Source organism: Phyllobates terribilis, unplaced genomic scaffold (genome assembly GCF_046119375.1).
Source record: "Phyllobates terribilis strain yellow unplaced genomic scaffold, ASM4611937v1 Scaffold_11__3_contigs__length_659146591, whole genome shotgun sequence".
NCBI classification, from domain to species: domain Eukaryota; kingdom Metazoa; phylum Chordata; class Amphibia; order Anura; family Dendrobatidae; genus Phyllobates; species Phyllobates terribilis.
The window spans coordinates 437,360,106-437,385,030 of record NW_027362771.1 but is presented as its reverse complement, the minus strand read 5'-3'; the positions used below and the strand labels follow the sequence as shown (position 1 = coordinate 437,385,030).

General features: G+C 48.0%; 1 protein-coding gene across 2 annotated transcripts in view; it reads left to right on the top strand.

Annotated features, from left to right (window-relative positions):
* ARNT2 (aryl hydrocarbon receptor nuclear translocator 2) overlaps nucleotides 1–24,925 on the top strand; it is a 121,049-nt gene that overhangs the window by 8,266 nt on the left and 87,858 nt on the right. The window contains exons 2-3 of one of the 2 annotated variants that reach the window (XM_073653234.1): nucleotides 259–319; nucleotides 16,421–16,532. In XM_073653234.1, coding sequence (XP_073509335.1) covers nucleotides 289–319; nucleotides 16,421–16,532 — 143 coding nt within the window. In that variant the 5' untranslated portion in view covers nucleotides 259–288. Of the gene's footprint in view, nucleotides 1–258; nucleotides 320–13,406; nucleotides 13,560–16,420; nucleotides 16,533–24,925 lie in introns of those variants that run through there. The other variant, XM_073653235.1, reaches the window with a different exon arrangement.

Genomic DNA, 24,925 nt, shown 5'->3' with positions numbered 1-24,925 from the left:
CTGGAGGGTTGAAATGTACTTACCCCTGCCCCAGTGGTTAGGCAACCCATGCTTCCCAGGTGCCTGCGGCACTGTAAGCTCCAGCATGCCTGCTGTGTGTGGCGTCATATATTAGGAACCTGGCAGTTTGCAGTACACAGGAGTAGGCGCCATGCCTCCCCCTGCTCACTACAATGACTACGTCTCAGCCAGTCATCCAGAACTCTCCGCTCCAGCGCTTTCACCTTCTTTGCTGTTTATATTGTTAATTATTTGCAGGTATAATCTGTGCAGTTCTCACTCCCAACAATGGCGACACCAGCAGCGGTGAACCCCAGCGGTGAGTACTTGCATATCTCCGGGCTCTTCCATCACTGGAGCATACTTCCCTCAGTATATTTAGTCTTGCAGTTACCTTCTTTTCCTTACAGGGGTATAATGATAGCAGGGTCTTTTATAATTATTAAATTTTTGGAAGGTTCTAGTTCTTTTTATGTAGGAAGTATTGGGCTAGTTTCACACATTCGACACTTACAGTCTGAGTACTGACCACAACAGAGAGCTGCTGCAAAAAAAGTATGTGACATACTTCTTCCTTCACAATGGAACCCTGTGGTTGACATACGCCACGTTATGCCCATACAATGCCACGTGTCAAAGCCTTTCATGGGTGTAATATATACAGGTGCATCTCACTAAATTAGAATATCATCAAAAAGTTAATTTATTTCAGTTCTTCAATACAAAAAGTGAACCTCATATATTATATAGAGTCATTACAAACAGAGTGATCTATTACAAGTGTTTATTTCTGTTACTGTTGATGATTATGGCTTACAGCCATTGAAAACCCCAAAGTCATTATCTCAGTAAATTAGAATACTTTATAACAACAGCTTGAAAAATGTTTTTTAAAATCCGAAATGTTGGCCTACTGAAATGTATGTTCAGTAAATGCCCTCAATACTTGGTCGGGGCTCCTTTTGCATCAATTACTGCATCAATGCGGCATGGCATTGAGTCGATCAGCCTGTGGCACTGCTGAGGTGTTATGGACGCCCAGGTTGCTTTGATAGCAGCCTTCAGCTCGTCTGCGTTGTTGGGTCTGGTATCTCTCATCTTCCTCTTGACAATACCCCACAGATTCTCTATGGGGTTAAGGTCAGGCGAGTTTGCTGGCCAATCAAGCACAGTGATGCTGTTGTTTATTGGTACTTTTGGCAGTGTGGACAGGTGCCAAGTCCTGCTGGAGAATGAAATTTCCAACTCCAAAAAGCTTGTCGGCAGAGGGAAGCATGAAGTGCTCTAAAATTTCCTGGTAGACGGCTGCGCTGACTTTGTTCTTGATAAAACACAGTGGACCTACACCAGCAGATGACATGGCTCCCCAAACCATCACTGATTGTGGAAACTTCACACTAGACCTCAAGCAGCTTGGATTGTGGTCTCTCCACTCTTCCTCCAGACTCTGGGACCTTGATTTCCAAATGAAAATTGGACCTTGTGGAGTGTGTCAATGACTGCCTTCTGGACATCTGTCAAGTCAGCAGTCTTCCCCATGATTGTGGAGCCTACTGAAACAGACTAAGGGACATTTTTAAATGCTTAGAAACCCTTTGCAGGTGTTTTTTGTCAGTTATTTTAATATACTGAGATAATGACTTTTGTGTTTTCATTGGCTGTAAGCCATAATCATCAACATTAACAGAAATAAACACTTGAAATAGATCACTCTGTCTCTAATGACTCTATATAATATATGAGTTTCACTTTTTGTACTGAAATAAATTAACTTTTTGATGATATTTTAATTTAGTGAGATGCATTTGTAGGTGAGCAAGAAGATTCAAGCTACCAGGGCAGTGTTCTCTTCTGCACCAGCCATCCTCTGCCAGTCATCCTGGGTGTGTCTGGCATTTACTAGTAAGTGGAAGAGGCACCAGGATGCTGGCATAGAAGTGAGCACTGCCTTGGTCTGGCTGCCAGACCAGGGAATTTTGAATATTTTTGCTCATCTCTAGTGTCATTTGTTGGGAAATGTTGCTGACTTATGCCAACAACAAAAGATTTAGACCAAACACAAAGCTTTACTGTCACAGAAATCAACCCTCTCTGCACTGATTTTCTTGTGAGTTTTGTTGACTTTTGCTTTTACAAATCAGCATGTTTGTTACATGAAGTGGACCTGCAGTGTAAAGCATGGGAGATGAAGACATCTGGAGCCTTAACCACTGATGAGTACTACAAGATAATGTAGCTTAGTGGCAGTCACTAAGTATAACTCTGCACCTACAGAGCGGAGCCATAAGCTGCAAATAGACAACAGAAGCCCGAGGAGATTGGCAGGATGGAGACAGCTGAAATACAGGACATGGCAGCACTGTGAGGAGCTTGGTGTCTGAGCTCATGCAGTTTATATTGTATTATATAGCAAATAGCAAGCCAGTAGCTGGTAATCTCCTCCTGATCCCTAACATACATGCTAGGCAGCTAGGGTAAACCATGCATAATTAGTGGCCTGGATGGCGGGGGATGGTCAGTGAAATCTGGGGTAGGACAAATTTGATGAAGCTTATCGCCTATGGAAAAAAATATTAGCAATGTTAAAGGTAACACATGGCCAATACCTGTTTCTTCTGAAAGCAGTCATACACTTCAGCATGTTTACACACGCTTTTTCATGTGGTATTTAGCCAAAAGTGGATTAAAGAAAGAGTGAAGACTAACCTTTCCGATACCGTTTCACTTTATTTAACATCCATTCTTTTCTATGACTTAAAAATCTCAATAAAACAACATCAAAATGGCATATGTGAAAGCCCCCAGAGATAGCTGCAGCACGTGTCTGAAAAGGCTTAGTATGTGTATGATATATATATGTGTGTGTGTGTGTGTGTGTGTGTATACGCACATACACACGTCACACATAAGGATTTCATGTTCAACAACCTGCATACGTCCTGGCAACTCCTAAAACAGGTCCCTGTTCCGCTGAAGCAGTTCTCGGCACTGTTGTTTTTGGGCCAGTGACAGTGTCTCTGCCACTGTGACGTCCTCGACCTTGGTCTCAGGATTGGCCCCCAGGCACGTAGCTTTCCCTGGTTTCCTGTCTCGCCATGATTTAAGCAAGTTGATGTGGTACACTTGGTATGGCTTTCTTCTCCCTGGCTGGTGTACCTTGTACTTGACGTCACTTAGCTTTTCGACCACCTGCCACATGGCCAGAAATTTACATTCAACTATGGGGATCAACACCGACACTCCGTCTCCAGGGCTAAACTGTCTCAGGCTCGCCAACCAATTGTAGACCCTTGCCTGGGCTTTTTGTGCTTGAAGGATGCTCTCCTTCACGATCGTCATTACCCTCGCGATCCTGTCCTGCATCTGGGCCACATGCTCAATGATGTTTCGGTGGGGTGTAACCTCTGCTTCCCAGGTCTCCTTCACAATATCCAGGAGTCCCTGAGAGTGCCGTCCATATAACAACTCGAACGGCGAGAATCCCGTAGAGGTCTGTGGCACTTCCCTAATAGGAAACAGCAGGTACGGTAGTAGGCAATGCCAGTCTCGGCTATCCTTTTCCATGACCTTCTGAAGCATGGGCTTCAAGGTCTTATTGAACCTCTCCACCAAGCAGTCTGTCTGCGGATGGTACACCGATGTCCTGAGTTGTGTAATCTGGAGAGCATTACATAATTCTCTCATTATTTGGACATAAAAGGCATTCCTTGGTTCATTAGGATTTCCTTTGGCAGGCCCGTCCGGATCCTGGCAGAGGAGAGTCTTAGTGGTACCACCTCCGGGTACGGTGTTGCATAATCCACGACCACCAGGATATATTGGTGTCCTCTGGCAAACTTAACTAGACAAGGTCCATGGCAATCTGGTCAAATACGACCTCCTATATTGGGTAACTGCACCAGGGGACTGCGGAAGTGGGAGACAGGAGCAGTTAGCTGACAGTTAGGACACGATCGGCATAATTAACAATCTCTCGGTGACCCCGGCCAATAGAACCTTTGAAATATTCGCTCCTGAGTAATGTCTACGCCAGATGCCCACCCAAGACATGAGAATGGCCATGTCTAGTACCCTGCGCCTAAAGGGTCCCGGTACTAATAGCTGCTCTAATACTTCCCCTCTCAGTTTAGTGACCCAGTATAACAGATCCTCATTTACGTGGTGTAAACATGTAAACATGGTGTCGGCCCCCGGCTCTTGGGCAACCCCATTTATCACAGTATCATTGTCCCATGCCCCTTTTAACTTAAGTTCCTTCATTTGAGCAGTCCCAAAATTCCCCCCAGAAACCCCCAACCCAGGAATCTCGGCCTCATAGGTCACTGTCTCGTCCTGTTCGCCAGCAAGGACACACAGGGGGAACTCATCTGCCTCCGACTGCGATGGGCATTCTTCATGGTTGAACCAGCTCCTATCTGAGTAACTTAGCACCCCCTCCTTTCGCCATAAGTCCCAGAACAAACTAAAGCCCCGCCCTATTATTAATGGGTGTAGCAGGTCTTTAACTACTCCGACCTCATGCCACAGTTCGTTTTTATAGACACTCTAGCAATGGGGTAGTCCTTGGCATCCCCGTGAATACAGCTGACGCCCATGATTTTTCCGGGGATCAACTGGTGGGTGAGTGTGGCCCTTACCAGGGTCACTAAACTACCCGAGTTCAAGAGTCCCGACACCAATACCACAATTATTGTCACGGGACATGCTTGTGGCCCCTCGCCGGGCTGATAGTCCGCACTGCAGGCTGGATAGGCATAATACAAACAACACCTCACAATTCTGTAGTCCATCGGTCCGATGGACATAAGACAACGGATGGCTGTGCGCCCTGGACCTTAACATCTCCAACAAATTAAGTCTTTACCAGCGGCCTTTGGCAAACCCGTAGTGACCCATTCTGACTCCCCCCAGTTGTGGGTCTATTACCCTTCTTTTGAGAGTCAAGCTCCTTCTGGGTACCCCAGTACGGGGATGCAACATCGCCTGGTTTACTTAAGGACTTCTCGACCACCTTGTACCTCTCCACTAGGCCAACCTGGTCATCCGCATTCTGGGGGTCTCCCTGGGCAACCCAGGTCTGCACTGACTTAGGAAGGGAGTGAATGAATCTGTCCATAACTACTCACTCCATCATCTGGGCTGGGGTAGAGGATTCCCTGCTGCAAAGACTTCTGTACCAGATGTAGTAGGTCAAACATTTGGGAGCAAGGGGGTTTGTCACTGCAATACGCCCAGTGGTTGATGACGCGCCCCCTGGGACATATTCCTTTTTGAGGGGAATACCCGGCACCGGATCAGATGGGGGGTTGTAGTCTCCGAGCGGCTGTGACCCGGTCCCGTGCCCAGGGCGTCAAGCTAAGTGTTATGTGGCAGCTTTACAGATGTTACTAAAGTTCTTTTGTGTCGACTACGCCACCCGTTGTGATGCGGTCACTGTGGCCGCCGCTGCTGCAGGGTCCGCTGAGGCTGATGGTGGGTGCGCAGCTTGGTGAGATAACCCCCAACGGGAGGGGTATAGCCTCAGAGGGGACAGGCGCAGAGGATGGGGGTTGTGGTGGTGCGATGCAGCCGGCAATGAAGACAGACTCGGGTTGTGCAGTTAAGGGAGTTTACTTACTGCTGATGTTTCGGTCACTCCAGCTGCTAGTGACCACCCGAGCCGTGCTGCGTCCACCAGGTCCTGGATCCAGCCAACCCCCAAACAAGTCCGGAGCGTGGCCCTGAGCTCTCCCTCTGTCCTTTCTTCAGCCGTCCCCACCAGTGATTCACCTAGGTCCAGCTCCCTCGGGCCTTCTTTTGGGACACCCTTGGCCCTGGGTTCCCTGACCCTTCATGTGGTGTGCCTTCGGGGTGAATGTGGTGGGTGACCGTGACAGACACTGCCCACGGTCTCCGGTCTCTGGCTGGGGAATGTCTTTGCCCCCACCAGCTTGGGTTCCGGTACCCTCTTGCTGACTCCTCACCCGGTGCTCTAATTTGGGTTCTTGGGTCCCTTCAGTATTCCCCCTCTGGGTCTTTCTCTGCTCCACTCTCTCTCTCTCCAGGGCTGCTGTTTCCTTCTCTCTCCTCTCCAACTGACTTGTTCTCAGCGTCTGACCCTGATCTAAGTTGGTGCCCTCCTTATATATCCCTCTATGTGTGAGCTCAGGTGACCAGCACCCAATGAGCTCCTATCACTACCCAGACTGCTCCCCCTATCTGCCCCTACACTACATGGGATGTACCACCCCCCTCCCACTCCAGCCAGGAACAGGCTCGGTTGTACCTGCACATTTCTAAGTGGGAGTACCGTCGGCCTGCTCCTCTGGAATGGGATGTATGTAGTGCATGCAGTCTATCTGAGCTCAGTTCCACACTCCTTCCTTACCCGGGAGTGGAATATCACACCTCTGGGTTGAGGTGCAATACCCCTGTAGCAGCCGAATCCTCAGGGTGCTACATTCCCCCCTGGTAAATCACAGCACGTCCTCGGGCTGTAAGACATAAAACACCAAAACATACAAAAATTTTTATATAAACATATAAAACATATAAGACATTATATATATAACATATCTTATCAGATAAAACTTTCTCGTAGACTTCTCTTGTCTCTGGTTCCTCCTCCGGACACTGTGCAACGTGTGTCCGGGAAAAGTGCGACAGTCTCTTAGAAAATCTGGTTTTCTTATAAAACCGGTAGGGGGCGCTTTAGGACGCGCAACTATATACAGGGAAGTTGGAAGTTGGCCGCTCTCAGTCCTCGGCCAGGTAGAGGGAAGGGAATGGCTGCTCACAGTCCTCAGCCTGTAGGATGAAGGGGTTAACGGGTAAAACAGTTCACTGGTCCCAACGGGGACTATTTTAGCAGCAACAACAGTTCCAGTTCCTTTATACCCTAATTGGGTAACTATTTACAACACCTGCTCTGCCGCACTCAACGGCGTCTTCCTCCTGCTCTTTGCTTATAGCTGGTTGTTACTTCAGACCCGTCCGGGTCCTCTTGCTCCTCCTCCTCGCACCGCAACTCCTCCTCCGTCAGGCGGTGTACGTGGAGGGCGTAAGGTCCTTTGGCACACTTGTGCCGGGTGAAAGTGACCTCGTCTCCGACGTAGAGGTCACGGCCTTTGTGACCTTCCGGCAGGTGGGACTCGACGTCTCTGCGGGTCACAAAAACGTCACCGCGGTTGTTACGGTCCCGAATAAAGCCCCACCCATGCTGCGGGTTGAACTTTATCACTGTCCCGATGGTGCGGGGACAATGCGCTGCACGGGGGTTCCTCCTAGTCCGGCTCTTCTGCTCCGCGCTCTGGATTTGGGCCTGTTGTTCTCTGACCCGCCTCTCCTCCCGTTCTCTCTTAAACTCTGCCAGCTGTTGACGGCAACACTCTGTACGTTCAGCTGCGGCTGCCCGAGTTTCTCCGGTGAACCCCATCAAATCTTCTCCCGTGGGGTCCCACACGAATTGGGCTTCTGCTAGAGGAGGCGAGACCCGAGCCACGGGCTTCGGAGCCGGGATTAGGGGCTCACACAAGGGCCCTAGTCTTTGCTGCCGCTCCAGCTCAGGGTACCCTTCGGGCCAGATGAAGGGCCGCCCGTCCGGCCATGTGAGCTGGCCGAAGAGGTCCTCCCCCAGGTGTGGCACCCTAGGTATTGCGGGCGCGGGCGCGGTGGTGGTGGCGCCCAGGTTGCCCAGGCCTTGCGGCCAGGCCTGGGGCACCTGGAAGGTGAAGGGCACCGTTAGGACGGCGGCGCCCTGGGCTACCTGGCCTTGCGGCCAGGCCGGAGGCTCCGCAGAGGTAGGGGGCGCTGTTGGTGATGCGGCGCCCGGGGGTACTAGGCCTTGCGACCAGGCTGGTGGTACTTCCTGCTTTGTCACGCCCCGGGTCGGGGCGCGTGACGTCACAGGGGTCGCTGCGGCGGCTTCCGGTCGGGGCCTAGTCCCTGGCGGTGACCTGGCGGCTACGGGCACAGCAGGGGGACTTTCGGGCTCTGCGACGGGGAACTGGGGCAGGTAAGCGGTGTCACGGCTTGGGGTATAGGCGTCCCCTTTACCTGCCTCCATGCGTTCGGCTCCCTCCTCGGCGCCGTCTCCGGCCTTGGGTCCTCCCGCGCCATCCTCAGAGGCGGTCTGCTTCCTCTTCCAGGGTAGCGTGCTCCGTTGACTGGTCTCTGCTTGCTGGGCCATCTCCCGGCTCCACTCCGCCAGTATCTCGCGCTGTACCCGGGCCATCCTCCTTGCGAGGCCCTCCAGGGCAGTTTGTGCACACTCCCGGTCTCGGGGGAGCTGCGCTAGGATCTCCGCTAGACCTAGCGGGGTTGTGGACTCTAGCAGGCTCCTGACCATCGGGTCGGTGCTGCTCTGCTCTGCTCTCGGCAGGCTCCTGGCCAGCGGGCCGGTGCTGCTCTGCCCTCCTTCCTCGGTCTCTAGCAGACTCCTGGCCAGCGGGCCGGTGCTGTTCTGCTTTCTCTCCATCTCCGGGTGAGCTCCTCCGCTACTCCTTGTTAGACCTCTTGCCTCCGGGTGCGCTCGCTCTAGACTGCTCCAAGCGACACCCATCTTTTCTCTTCTCTTTCGTCTCCTCCCACTTAGAGGGCGGTCCCGGGGCAACTCGGTGACTGTCAGCTCCAGGGGGAGTTCTTTCACGCTGACAGACACCTCTAGCATCACAGTCTCTGTTGGTGGGGGCGGTTTCCACTTTTGGCGCCATTTTCTGTCCTGGCCCACGATGGGAGGTGGCCTCTTGCCCTCCTTTGGCACGCCCATAATGGCGTCCGCTGCTCTTCCAAGGCGGGAAATATGCGGTTTTGGCGGGAAGCGTCGCCCAGTGGCGGGAAACTCTGCAGATGGCGGGAACAAGCTGGAAATGGCGGACAATCGGCGGGAAACGACTGGTGATGGAGTCCGATGGCGTGGACCCTCCGGAACCGGCAGGAGTCTTCTTTCTGAGGTAAACTTGCACTTTTCTTCAGGCACGCAGTACCCGGGTGTTGCGGGCACGTAATCCTGCCGACTACGCCAAAGTTGACGCGCCCCCTGGGACATATTCCTTTTTGAGGGGAATACCCGGCACCGGATCAGATGGGGGGTTGTAGTCTCCGAGCGGCTGTGACCCGGTCCCGTGCCCAGGGCGTCAAGCTAAGTGTTATGTGGCAGCTTTACAGATGTTACTAAAGTTCTTTTGTGTCGACTACGCCACCCGTTGTGATGCGGTCACTGTGGCCGCCGCTGCTGCAGGGTCCGCTGAGGCTGATGGTGGGTGCGCAGCTTGGTGAGATAACCCCCAACGGGAGGGGTATAGCCTCAGAGGGGACAGGCGCAGAGGATGGGGGTTGTGGTGGTGCGATGCAGCCGGCAATGAAGACAGACTCGGGTTGTGCAGTTAAGGGAGTTTACTTACTGCTGATGTTTCGGTCACTCCAGCTGCTAGTGACCACCCGAGCCGTGCTGCGTCCACCAGGTCCTGGATCCAGCCAACCCCCAAACAAGTCCGGAGCGTGGCCCTGAGCTCTCCCTCTGTCCTTTCTTCAGCCGTCCCCACCAGTGATTCACCTAGGTCCAGCTCCCTCGGGCCTTCTTTTGGGACACCCTTGGCCCTGGGTTCCCTGACCCTTCATGTGGTGTGCCTTCGGGGTGAATGTGGTGGGTGACCGTGACAGACACTGCCCACGGTCTCCGGTCTCTGGCTGGGGAATGTCTTTGCCCCCACCAGCTTGGGTTCCGGTACCCTCTTGCTGACTCCTCACCCGGTGCTCTAATTTGGGTTCTTGGGTCCCTTCAGTATTCCCCCTCTGGGTCTTTCTCTGCTCCACTCTCTCTCTCTCCAGGGCTGCTGTTTCCTTCTCTCTCCTCTCCAACTGACTTGTTCTCAGCGTCTGACCCTGATCTAAGTTGGTGCCCTCCTTATATATCCCTCTATGTGTGAGCTCAGGTGACCAGCACCCAATGAGCTCCTATCACTACCCAGACTGCTCCCCCTATCTGCCCCTACACTACATGGGATGTACCACCCCCCTCCCACTCCAGCCAGGAACAGGCTCGGTTGTACCTGCACATTTCTAAGTGGGAGTACCGTCGGCCTGCTCCTCTGGAATGGGATGTGTGTAGTGCATGCAGTCTATCTGAGCTCAGTTCCACACTCCTTCCTTACCCGGGAGTGGAATATCACACCTCTGGGTTGAGGTGCAATACCCCTGTAGCAGCCGAATCCTCAGGGTGCTACATTGACGCTTTGAGTTCTAACAGACTTAAGGTACTGTCACACTTAGCGACGCTACAGCGATCCCGACAACGATACGACCTGGCAGGGATCGTTGCTCCGTCGCTATGTGGTTGCTGGTGAGATGTCAAACAGTCAGATCTTCCCAACGACGCAGCAACGATACGGCGACCCGTAGCGACCTGTATAACGATGTCGGCGGTCGTTGGGACCGTGTCACATAGCAGCTACTCTGATGATTCAGACCTCGATGACGGATGACTTCTCAGTTCTGAGTCGCCAACGAGGTCGTTGGTAAGGTGTCAAACACACCGATGCATGCTACCCAGCAGGACCTCAACGATCAAAAAATGGTCCAAGCCATTTTGACACGACCAGCGATCTCACAGCAGGGGCCTGGTCGCTGCTACGTGTCAAACGTAGCGAGATCGCTGCTGAGGTCGCTGTTGCGTCACAAAACTTGTGACTCAGCAGCGATCTCGCTTAGTGTGACGGGGGCTTAAGTCACTCCTAAGCGTGCCATTATCTCAATTTTTAATTTGGCATTCTCCTGTGTATCCTGTAGGGCCTGGTCATCCATGTAACCCTATCTTGGGAATATATGAATTGAATCTTTGTATCATGTCTAATTGAAGTATTTAATCATGATGCCAAACTACATTTTTATCTAGAACTGCACTGCCCAAGTCTTTTAAACTGGTCTTTTTTAGGGGCAATTTTATATAAGGGGTGTCTGTTGATTGTGTATTATTGTAATTTTTTGATGTAATAAACTTATAAATTTTGATGGCACATAAATCACCACTCTTTGATTTATTCTAATGAGGGATGACAATTAATACAATTAATATTGGGTATCCTCATTATTTTCTTAAATAGAATATTATACTGGAAATGAGTCTGATTATCCATTTATGTGTATTTATATTTATCCTGGTCATAATAAGCCTTTTGGGGTTCACCAGCTAAATAGGAGTCAGCACCTCTGTCCACTGCTCCAGCGGCAGTTTTTCCCGCTTTGTTACCCTTTTGAACACAGTCTATAATGCCTCAATATCATCACCTGGGGTCATCTTTTGCATAGCTTACCTTACCGACTTCAAGACGTTTGAGACATCACCTGGATTTGGGGTAAGGCCGGTGTCTCTGCTGTGGACATCCTCTGCCAGGAGTTCCATCTGCCGTTGTTTCTGTTGGATCTCCTGCATCAGGAGTTTGTCAGCTGCTCTCTGTGCTTTTGCTCTCCGTGCTGCTGCTGGCTTAGGATAAGGTGCTTGATCAGCTCCTCCATTTTGTCTGACCACTGTTCCATCCCTATAGCCACCTTTACCTAGGACATGCAGTTTGTCCACAGCCTTCACACTTGCTTCCTGGGGATCTTGCTCACACTTCTAGCACCAACTGTGGTAGGTCGGCTCACTCAGCTGCACATAAAGGTAGACACAGGACGCTGTCTCTTTAACTCGTCCACTGCTTTATTAAAGGCCCTGCATAAGCCAGTGCAGTGTTAGCAAAACAAACACGGCCTTTCTGGCCTAACGGGGAAACAAAAACATAACGTATGGCACAGTCCATGTTGCTGCGGGGATCCGTCCACTAAGGGAATAAACATAAAAAAAAAAAAGGTTCAACTTTCCTTATACTCAAACTCGGCTCTGGAGCTTCCAACTCCAGACAGACACACCCAACAATGAATGAGCCAGAAGGCTGTGTATTTATCCTTTGCACTCCACCCTGGGGTGGAGATATGATGAACAGCTTCCCACCCTCTCTACAGATGTTCACTCAACCTAGCCATAAACATGGCCGATTAACCCTTCTCAGCACTTAGTGTGCTGGAGCATTTTTCTAGGTTCATATCACTGAAGCTAACAACCTTAGTGATACATATTTTCCCTCCAGTACTTTGTCAGTGACTTTGTCACTATATATAGAGCCACATATAAGGAGATTTGCAGGCCTTCTGTGTAACTGCCAGGTACCACTGACTTGGATGTTGGACCGGAGTCCCACAAATTGATTCGCTCATCTCAGTTGTTTGTCAGCTTTCTGCCTATGCACAGTGTACTCAGCTGCCAATCAGTGGTGAGGTTATACAGAGCTTGTGAATATGGAGGACTAACTGGCAGCAGGTTTACTAGACCTCTAGTAACAATCTGCTGCTGATAAAATGGTGATTTTATCAAAACTACAGCAATCAGCCCAGTAAGTGATACATCACTGGAATCTGGGTCTCTGTCCCTACGTTATGCTGCTCTCAAACTAGGTGGAAAAACCTGGTGACAGATTCCCTTTAAATGCTTTGTCTGTACTCAGTTTATATATGAGACTGGATAACTTGTGTCTGAAGGGCAGTACCAGGATACAGGTACACGCTGGTTCCCCGGGTAATAAGGGAGAGAAGATATAATATAAAATGAAATGGTGTTAATTTATCTGCCCCTTTATTGCAGAATTTACTATAACAGGGGTCTTAACCCTTTTGGCTCTCTCGGCTATGTGGTAATGCCTGCGGACCTTGTGGAATTAGTCAGCGTTAATAAGTTATTTAGTGACTATAATATAAATGTGACTGCCTGCGATTTCCATTGCTGATGTGTTTGATTTTTACTTTCCTAGTTGAAAAAATTGCTAACCTCAAATTTTACGGGCCCCCTACAATCTTTCCAGGGACCTATATACTGTATTTAGGCCTATGCATATTATAGAGGGCTTCCCCAAGTAGGGCCCCTAGCTAATGGAGTCAGAACGTCAATCTTTGCTGGCTTTCATCTGAAAAGGAGTTGTCTCTATGAAACCTCTGAGAACTTTAGATTTATGTATTACTGTTTTGTGTGTATTACCTATATGTTTTTTTTTTTACTAGCGTAGACATTTGTGGCATCCGCTCAGCTCCCAGAGTGACGGCTTAATACTCATACATGTCCATTTGAACGTTGGCCTTTCCACCAGTCGGACACTTCTAGCTTTTCGAGTTAGCCTTAGAAAACTATTGTAGTAAACCCTCTTTTGGTGTTTACATTGTAGGGGGGAAGGCACCGCATGGTATCCCATCTGCATTCTCGGGCACCACATATGAGGCATTCCCAACTCCCAACCTGTTTGATCGGAGATGTGCTGGAGGTGTTTGGTGTGGGATTGCTGTGAGACGGTTTCGTGCAGGCGGCTGAATCACGATCGCTCTGAACAGAGGCAGCTCAGGATGTTGTCTTGTTCTGAGCTGAATACAAATTCTCGCCCCCTCCTCCATCCCAGCCATTGCTGCCAGGTTTCTTGCATACTGATGATGCTCTGTTCTCAATCTGAGCTTCTCTACTAGGAGGGATCGGCAACAGCTCTTACTTATTCATTCTCCTGGAGGTAAAAAGTTTATTGTTTCTGCATTGTCGCCCAGTTTAGCTGTGATTAGCAGGGTGGTATCCGCTATGTGCCGTATTATTGTGGCCTAGCTTACCATGGTCTTTGTCTGTGGTGGTCCTCACTGGCAGTAGATCCATCTCTGCTTGGCTTTATCAGATGGATTGCGGTTTCTGCATTAATGCTCATTCATTTGTGGAGCAGCGCAGCGTCTATCACACAGATCTTACTGTAGCTTCTCAGATATCTGTCTGTATGCGTCCTGGGGGCTCAGAGAGATCGTATTCTGGCAACTTTGTCTCTTACAAAGTGGGACTATAAGGTGTGATATAACTGGTGTCTAGGCAGATTCTTTACTGTGTCATAAGTATTGATTATCCCGTTTATATACAGCATTGAGTCTATTCATTACTTAGAGTAACGTTGTCCCCCACGCATACTTAGGAACCGGAATTAATAGGATCCATAGAAATTTAGAAAGAAAAATGTCTTAAATTAGGGTATAAACTCAAATCGTGGCCAGCTGCAGGTAAGAATCCTGTGGCCAGGCATGCCACCATGGCTTCCTATCTCTGAATTTCACTTTGACGCATGCAGTGGCCAATGGCTGCACATTTTTAAAGGGCATTCCTCTTATTTTCCAGCATAATCATGTAGCTATTAGCCACTGCTCATGGGAGTGATTTCAGCTGAATGTGGAAGCCACATTGTGAAAGCCTTAGGCCAGGTTCACAGGGGTATATTTCATGGTCCGGATACAAACTGCAATGTAAGTTCAGGTCATGACTGGGCTTTGCAGTCTGGAAATATGCTCATGTGAACCTGGCCTTACAGATTGTTTAAAATCAATGTACAATAAGTTGACTGGTTATTGGTAATATCCCCTGGTTTGTGAGTAAATCTGTAATTCCCTACAAAGCAATCATTTTCAGTGATTCACTAGAAAACTGGTGTTGGCTAGCCTGGCTGCCCAGTTCTTGGCCCTAATAGGTATGAAAGGCTGATCATAGTAAATTTGCTAATAATGGTAAAATTCCTTCCATCTGTTATATAATAATCCAGAAATGCTCCTATTCAGACACTTATCTCTGGTACAGACCTGCTGGATATTTCGGAAGTATCTGATAGTCCAGAAGGGTAAAGGAATTTCACTGTCAGGATAGGTTCACACAACTGTATTTTCAGTCCAAGTGCTGTCCATGAAAAAAAAACAGACCGCACTCGGACTAATGTCACTCTATGAGGTGGCGCAGATGAGAGATTTTTTTTTAGCTGAGCAAATCTGCATGTGAAAAAATCGCAGCATGCACTAATTTCTTCCTGGTGTCGAAGGAAAAGAAAAGCAGAGAAATTGGATTTTATAAGGATCCACAATGTAACATCTGATTTTTACAGACACATTGCAATTCTTTAACATGAGAAATTGTAAATGATTAATAGCTGCTGCTGTAAAAAGAAAACGAATTGCATGTGGATGACAATTGAGAATAAAAAAAATGTCGAACTTTTCTGGATGAAATTGACAATGTTTAATGTGGTCGTGTGATCCTGGCCTAATGCTACCAAATATGAGAGCTGTAATATACGTTTACTTGGTCTGCAAAAATGTAATTATCCAAGTGTTATTCATTGTGTGGAGCACATACTATAGGTGCATCTCACTAAATTAGAATATCATCAAAAAGTTAATTTATTTCAGTTCTTCAATACAAAAAGTGAAACTCATATATTATATAGAGTCATTACACACAGAGTGATCTATTTCAAGTATTTATTTCTGTTAATGTTGATGATTATGGCTTACAGCCAATGAAAACACAAAAGTCTTTATCTCAGTAAATTAGAATAATTAACAAGAAACACCCGCAAAGGCTTTCTAAGCGTTTAAAAAGGTCCCTTAGTCTGTTTCAGTAGGCTCCACAATCATGGGGGAAGACTGCTGACTTGACAGATGTCCAGTAGGCAGTCATTGGCACACTCCACAAGGTCCCAGAGTCTGGAGGAAGAGTGGAGAGGCCACAATCCAAGCTGCTTGAGGTTTAGTGTGAAGTTTCCTCAATCAGTGATGGTTTGGGGTAGCCATGTCATCTGCTGGTGTAGGTCCACTGTGTTTTATCAAGACCAAAGTCAGCGCAGCCGTCTACCAGGAAATTTTAGAGCACTTCATGCTTCCCTCTGCTGACAAGCTTTTTGGAGTTGGAAATCTCATTCCCCAGCAGGACTTGGCCCCTGTCCACACTGTCAAAAGTACCAATACCTGGTTTAAAAACAACAGTATCACTGTGCTTGATTGGCCAGCAAACTCGCCTGACCTTAACCCCCTAGAGAATCTATTATAGAGAATCTATGGGGTATTGTCAAGAGGGACATGAGACACACCAGACCCAACAATGCAGACGAGCTGAAGGCTGCTATCAAAGCAACCTGGGCTTCCATAACACCTCAGCAGTGCCACAGGCTGATCGCCTCCATGCCACGCCGCATTGATGCAGTAATTGATGCAAAAGGAGCCGCGACCAAGTATTGAGTGCATTTACTGAACATACATTTCAGTAGGCCAACATTGCAGATTTTAAAATCATTTTTCAAGCTGTTGTTATAAAGTATTCTAATTTACTGAGATAATGACTTTTGAGTTTTCATTGGCTGTAAGCCATAATCATCAACATTAACAGAAATAAACACTTGAAATAGATCACTCTGTGTGTAATGACTCTATATAATATATGATTATCACTTTTTGTATTGATGAACTGAAATGAATTAACTTTTTGATGATATTCTATTTTAGTGAGATGCACCTGTATATGGTGTACTGTAGAAAGTGCTATTTGAGATATGATATTCTGGTTTCTGGTTCACAGAAATGACCACAGATATACCAGGATCAGTGACATTACCAGGAGCTGCCATGACAGCTGGGCAGGTCAGAATGGCTGGTCCCTTGCCATCACGGGGTGGAAAACGACGGTCCGGGTAAGATTACATATTACTTCAGATTTTAAGGAAAATCAAGGCCTCTTACCATGTAAAACACTTGCCATTTAGTTGAAATTATTGGATTATTGTTGCCCAATTTCTTATAAACTCTGTAATAACCAATAATCAACCGTTCTTATAGTTATGGCCCTAATGGTGCACAGACAGGTCAGGCCACAGTGTCCATGTAGTCACAAGCCCAGTAGTGGCCATACAGTGCATTGTGTTAGCTGGCTGTATACAACCACAGTAGTTTTTGCAGCCCCAGTACTGTCTGCGTTCATTAGCCACCTCAGTCTATGCAGTGGACACCGCTCCAGTACTGTCTGCGTTCATTAGCCACAGCTGTCTATACAGTGGTCACAGCTCCAGTACTGTCTGCGTTCATTAGCCACAGCAGTCTATACAGTGGTCACAGCTCCAGTACTGTCTGTGTTCATTAGCCACAGCAGTCTATGCAGTGGACACCGCTCCAGTACTGTCTGCGTTCATTAGCCACAGCTGTCTATACAGTGGTCACAGCTCCAGTACTGTCTGCGTTCATTAGCCACAGCAGTCTATACAGTGGTCACAGCTCCAGTACTGTCTGCGTTCATTAGCCACAGCAGTCTATACAGTGGTCACAGCTCCAGTACTGTCTGCGTTCATTAGCCACAGCAGTCTATACAGTGGTCACAGCTCCAGTACTGTCTGCGTTCATTAGCCACAGCAGTCTATACAGTGGTCACAGCTCCAGTACTGTCTGCGTTCATTAGCCACAGCAGTCTATACAGTGGTCACAGCTCCAGTACTGTCTGCGTTCATTAGCCACAGCAGTCTATACAGTGGTCACAGCTCCAGTACTGTCTGCGTTCATTAGCCACAGCAGTCTATACAGTGGTCACAGCTCCAGTACTGTCTGCGTTCATTAGCCACAGCAGTCTATACAGTGGACACCGCTCCAGTACTGTCTGCGTTCATTAGCCACAGCAGTCTATACAGTGGTCACAGCTCCAGTACTGTCTGTGTTCATTAGCCACAGCAGTCTATACAGTGGACACCGCTCCAGTACTGTCTGTGTTCATTAGCCACAGCAGTCTATACAGTGGTCACAGCTCCAGTACTGTCTGCGTTCATTAGCCACAGCAGTCTATACAGTGGACACCGCTCCAGTACTGTCTGCGTTCATTAGCCACAGCAGTCTATACAGTGGACACCGCTCCAGTACTGTCTGTGTTCATTAGCCACAGCAGTCTATACAGTGGACACCGCTCCAGTACTGTCTGCGTTCATTAGCCACAGCAGTCTATACAGTGGACACCGCTCCAGTACTGTCTGTGTTCATTAGCCACAGCAGTCTATGCAGTGGACACCGCTCCAGTACTGTCTGCGTTCATTAGCCACAGCTGTCTATACAGTGGTCACAGCTCCAGTACTGTCTGTGTTCATTAGCCACAGCAGTCTATGCAGTGGACACCGCTCCAGTACTGTCTGCGTTCATTAGCCACAGCTGTCTATACAGTGGTCACAGCTCCAGTACTGTCTGCGTTCATTAGCCACAGCAGTCTATACAGTGGTCACAGCTCCAGTACTGTCTGCGTTCATTAGCCACAGCAGTCTATACAGTGGTCACAGCTCCAGTACTGTCTGCGTTCATTAGCCACAGCAGTCTATACAGTGGTCACAGCTCCAGTACTGTCTGCGTTCATTAGCCACAGCAGTCTATACAGTGGTCACAGCTCCAGTACTGTCTGCGTTCATTAGCCACAGCAATCTGTACAGTGGTCACAGCTCCAGTACTGTCTGCGTTCATTAGCCACAGCAGTCTATACAGTGGTCACAGCTCCAGTACTGTCTGCGTTCATTAGCCACAGCAGTCTATACAGTGGACACAGCTCCAGTACTGTCTGCGTTCATTAGCCACAGCAGTCTATACAGTGGTCACAGCTCCAGTACTGTCTGCGTTCATTAGCCACAGCAGTCTATACAGTGGTCACAGCTCCAGTACTGTCTGCGTTCATTAGCCACAGCAGTCTATACAGTGGTCACAGCTCCAGTACTGTCTGCGTTCATTAGCCACAGCAGTCTATACAGTGGTCACAGCTCCAGTACTGTCTGCGTTCATTAGCCACAGCAGTCTATACAGTGGTCACAGCTCCAGTACTGTCTGCGTTCATTAGCCACAGCAGTCTATACAGTGGACACAGCTCCAGTACTGTCTGCGTTCATTAGCCACAACAGTCTATACAGTGGTCACAGCTCCAGTATTGTCTGCGTTCATTAGCCACAGCAGTCTATACAGTGGTCACAGCTCCAGTACTGTCTGCGTTCATTAGCCACAGCAGTCTATACAGTGGTCACAGCTCCAGTACTGTCTGCGTTCATTAGCCACAGCAGTCTATACAGTGGTCACAGCTCCAGTACTGTCTGCGTTCATTAGCCACAGCAGTCTATACAGTGGACACAGCTCCAGTACTGTCTGCGTTCATTAGCCACAGCAGTCTATACAGTGGTCACAGCTCCAGTACTGTCTGCGTTCATTAGCCACAGCAGTCTATACAGTGGACACCGCTCCAGTACTGTCTGTGTTCATTAGCCACAGCAGTCTATACAGTGGTCACAGCTCCAGTACTGTCTGCGTTCATTAGCCACAGCAGTCTATACAGTGGACACAGCTCCAGTACTGTCTGCGTTCATTAGCCACAGCAGTCTATACAGTGGACACCGCTCCAGTACTGTCTGTGTTCATTAGCCACAGCAGTCTATACAGTGGTCACAGCTCCAGTACTGTCTGCGTTCATTAGCCACAGCAGTCTATACAGTGGTCACAGCTCCAGTACTGTCTGCGTTCATTAGCCACAGCAGTCTATACAGTGGTCACAGCTCCAGTACTGTCTGCGTTCATTAGCCACAGCAGTCTTTACAGTGGTCACAGCTCCAGTACTGTCTGCGTTCATTAGCCACAGCAGTCTATACAGTGGTCACAGCTCCAGTACTGTCTGCGTTCATTAGCCACAGCAGTCTATACAGTGGTCACAGCTCCAGTACTGTCTGCGTTCATTAGCCACAGCAGTCTATACAGTGGTCACAGCTCCAGTACTGTCTGCGTTCATTAGCCACAGCAGTCTATACAGTGGACACAGCTCCAGTACTGTCTGCGTTCATTAGCCACAGCAGTCTATACAGTGGACACAGCTCCAGTACTGTCTGTGTTCATTAGCCACAGCAGTCTATACAGTGGTCACAGCTCCAGTACTGTCTGCGTTCATTAGCCACAGCAGTCTATACAGTGGTCACAGCTCCAGTACTGTCTGTGTTCATTAGCCACAGCAGTCTATACAGTGGTCACAGCTCCAGTACTGTCTGCGTTCATTAGCCACAGCAGTCTATACAGTGGTCACAGGCAGCTCCAGTAGTGTCTACGTACATTAGCCACACCAGTCTATACAGTGGTCACAGCCCCAGTACTGTCTGCGTTCATTAGCCACAGCAGTCTATACAGTGGACACAGCTCCAGTACTGTCTGCGTTCATTAGCCACAGCAGTCTATACAGTGGTCACAGCTCCAGTACTGTCTGCGTTCATTAGCCACAGCAGTCTATACAGTGGTCACAGCTCCAGTACTGTCTGCGTTCATTAGCCACAGCAGTCTATACAGTGGTCACAGCTCCAGTACTGTCTGCGTTCATTAGCCACAGCAGTCTATACAGTGGTCACAGCTCCAGTACTGTCTGTGTTCATTAGCCACAGCAGTCTATACAGTGGTCACAGGCAGCTCCAGTAGTGTCTACGTACATTAGCCACACCAGTCTATACAGTGGTCACAGCCCCAGTACTGTCTGCGTTCATTAGCCACAGCAGTCTATACAGTGGTCACAGCTCCAGTACTGTCTGCGTTCATTAGCCACAGCAGTCTATACAGTGGACACCGCTCCAGTACTGTCTGCGTTCATTAGCCACAGCAGTCTATACAGTGGTCACAGCTCCAGTACTGTCTGCGTTCATTAGCCACACCAGTCTATACAGTGGTCACAGCTCCAGTACTGTCTGCGTTCATTAGCCACAGCAGTCTATACAGTGGTCACAGCTCCAGTACTGTCTGCGTTCATTAGCCACAGCAGTCTATGCAGTGGACACAGCTCCAGTACTGTCTGCGTTCATTAGCCACAGCAGTCTATACAGTGGACACCGCTCCAGTACTGTCTGCGTTCATTAGCCACAGCAGTCTATACAGTGGTCACAGCTCCAGTACTGTCTGCGTTCATTAGCCACAGCAGTCTATACAGTGGTCACAGCTCCAGTACTGTCTGTGTTCATTAGCCACAGCAGTCTATACAGTGGACACAGCTCCAGTACTGTCTGTGTTCATTAGCCACAGCAGTCTATACAGTGGACACCGCTCCAGTACTGTCTGCGTTCATTAGCCACAGCAGTCTATACAGTGGTCACAGCTCCAGTACTGTCTACGTTCATTAGCCACAGCAGTCTATACAGTGGTCACAGCTCCAGTACTGTCTGTGTTCATTAGCCACAGCAGTCTATACAGTGGTCACAGCTCCAGTACTGTCTGCGTTCATTAGCCACAGCAGTCTATACAGTGGTCACAGCTCCAGTACTGTCTGCGTTCATTAGCCACAGCAGTCTATACAGTGGTCACAGCTCCAGTACTGTCTGCGTTCATTAGCCACAGCAGTCTATACAGTGGTCACAGCTCCAGTACTGTCTGCGTTCATTAGCCACACCAGTCTATACAGTGGTCACAGCTCCAGTACTGTCTGTGTTCATTAGCCACAGCAGTCTATACAGTGGTCACAGGCAGCTCCAGTAGTGTCTACGTACATTAGCCACACCAGTCTATACAGTGGTCACAGCCCCAGTACTGTCTGCGTTCATTAGCCACACCAGTCTATACAGTGGACACAGCTCCAGTACTGTCTGCGTTCATTAGCCACACCAGTCTATACAGTGGACACAGCTCCAGTACTGTCTGCGTTCATTAGCCACAGCAGTCTATACAGTGGTCACAGCTCCAGTACTGTCTGCGTTCATTAGCTACACCAGTCTATACAGTGGTCACAGCTCCAGTACTGTCTGCGTTCATTAGCCACAGCAGTCTATACAGTGGTCACAGCTCCAGTACTGTCTGCGTTCATTAGCCACACCAGTCTATACAGTGGACACAGCTCCAGTACTGTCTGCGTTCATTAGCCACAGCAGTCTATACAGTGGTCACAGCTCCAGTACTGTCTGCGTTCATTAGCTACACCAGTCTATACAGTGGTCACAGCTCCAGTACTGTCTGCGTTCATTAGCCACAGCAGTCTATACAGTGGTCACAGCTCCAGTACTGTCTGCGTTCATTAGCCACAGCAGTCTATACAGTGGTCACAGCTCCAGTACTGTCTGCGTTCATTAGCCACAGCAGTCTATACAGTGGTCACAGCTCCAGTACTGTCTGCGTTCATTAGCCACAGCAGTCTATACAGTGGTCACAGCTCCAGTACTGTCTGCGTTCATTAGCCACAGCAGTCTATACAGTGGTCACAGCTCCAGTACTGTCTGCGTTCATTAGCCACAGCTGTCTATACAGTGGTCACAGGCAGCTCCAGTAGTGTCTACGTACATTAGCCACAGCAGTCTATACAGTGGTCACAGCCCCAGTAGTGTCTACGTTAGCTGTACAGATAGTCGTGACGGCAGTGGCTATAACTTTCCTGCCCCATTTGCCCTCAGTGGTGAGCCTTCTCATCCTGCCCATGTGTCTGTCTTGGGCAGATAATGCTGCCATGTAATGTGCCATCTGACTGCCTCATCTGGTGGGATGGACCTGGTCAGTCACCTGGCAGCTTTCATTTATGACATTGCACCTTGGTGAGTTACCTTCTTCCTCCTGGTTCTGCTTTATGCAGGGCATTGCCTGATTTCTGTCAGTACACTCCATTTCTATCTTGGACCTGGATCTGTCAGTACCTCTGGTTATAGATATGATATCATTCATTTTTGGATGCTCATGCAAAAAAATGAAATGTGATCGGTAAGAGGTCATGAGGGAACATTCACATGTAGCCAAATTACTTGTACAGTAACCATCATTTTATTTTTTATTAATAAATTGTTAGTAGATGTGAAAAGAAACTTTTTTAATGTATCTGATTAGATAAATCTGCTTTTTTGTCCTCCTGGACTGACACTCTCAGCGAATACGAATTTTCCCATGAATTAGATGTCAGCTGGTGCTCATAAGGTTCTATGGAGATGGGTGAGGAGCTGGATGCAGACATTCTGCTGCAAGGGCTCCTGAAATTAATTTGCAATATCTTTGCATATGTGTACTTGTAGTCATACAGAATGGGATCAGGCCATGGTAACTAGGAAGTGCCTCTTTTTCGTGGCAAGTTCAGGTGAGGCGCGTGGTTTTTCTGAGCTACGGCATGCCCGCAACGTGAATCTCGCCCTTGGGAACTGCATCATTTCCGAGAACAGGTTCTGATGTTCAGCGCCATCGGTGGAGAGGTAGTTGGAAACCAGCACAGGATGGGACCCTGTTCTTGAGACAGATACGGGCCCCCCACATCGTTTATACACATTTAAGACAGTTTTGTTGATAAGTGATAAATGTATGAGATAGGTATACTCCTTTAAACTTTACTCCATGTATGACCATTGCCACCTTCTCACGATTTTTAGTTGCTTGTAGTACAGTATCAGTCTATCCTTGCTCTAACAATAGCCACCTCTCTGTGTCCTGGTGAGCTTGTGCTCCCCACATGTCAATGATAATCAGTCTGATGTCGGATCACAAAGCACGGGCTGGCCGCACATCTGACCCGAGCGTGACAGCCTCATAGACATATATGAATCTATCACGCTCGGATCAGATGTGCAGCCCATACGTTGCGATCTGACATCAGACCGATTATCACTGACATCTGAAACAGCCCTAATACTGCAGTATAAAGTATGGGGGAAACAGAGCAGCAGTCTGAGTCTGATTATAAAGTAGATGGATTGAGGCCTACCGAAGACTCCCAGTAGATTTATCTGTGGCTGACAGTATCTGTTACATCTGCCGGCAAGCTATAATAATAAAGGAGGAATTCACTTCATTTGAATAGACCAGAAACGGAAGGCTGAGATGAAAAAAAATGAATTGTATTATGGGGGCTGTCTGCAGAAATATTTAATAATCCATACCAGGTCCCATTTTTGCTGAATTAAAGCAATTTTACTGTTGTGTTTTTTTGTAATTAACCTGGAGTTTACCTGGGCAGCTATTATATAGTTCAGTTATCCAGCAAATACAGTCACAGGCTCTTTACAGATTTGTGAAAATGTCATCTATGTGGTAGTACAAGTCAGTTTTATGCTAGTGTAATGTAGGGACTAAGCCACCAGAGGGCAGCATCATACAGCTAATGTCATATAAAGAGCGTACTATAAATGGCAGGTTACTCAGCCCTGTCCCCAGCCATCACATCATTTATCTCCTTCACTGAGTGATGATTGATTTTGTATTGTTCAACACATATTTTAATAATATTTTCACCAATAATATGGCTGATCGATGATTAATTTCCGATTTTTTTAATTTGCGTTGGTCTCATGTTTGAAATATTGATATATTTCTTCTTACCATCAGGGTTCCATGGCTTTATGACAGTAAAAGCAGTGTCACATGCAGAGCTATTCTTCCTGTCTACAGTCCTAGATACCTGACCTTATAATAAGTCAGTGAAAATGACACTATCTGGACTTATTAGGATCCATTTGGATATGGATCTGGCATAGCTGTGTCAGGATATGTTCATCCTGTCTGGTTTGTCATGAGGAATATCCACCATGGATTTTGAAGCATATCTGCTGCAGAAAACCGCAGCTGCAATGTGGATTATGATGCAGCAGCTCCATAGTAATGGAATGACTTCACAGCTCAGAAGTCCTCTGCCCATTCTTTCTGGAGCATATTGTACATTTTAACACTGTTTCATTTATTAATGGGCGTGCGGCAGGAATGCTATTGGATTTTTTTTAGGATATAGTCATAAAATCCATACTAAAATTCTGATGGTGCCCACAACTTGTACATATAAAGTCTAAAGTCCGAATGCAAAGTCTCAAATGTACAGAGAGAAGAGATCCTTTCACATGTAAGAAAGCCTTAACTCGAGACAATCAATATTCCAAATTTTGCTTAAACTCCTGAACCGGGTATTTATTGCCTGTAGAAAGTTTTCCTGCTAGCTGTGCAGTGTCAGGATGCCATCAGTAGATGGCAGTATCATCCTATAACACTAGAGCCACAATCTCTTATTCCCTACATTGGACCACAAATCGGGAGTATAATGGGTGTCATTTTACGTAGATAAGGTTAAATCGTTTTATAATATGAAAAGACGAGGCATGTCACTAGT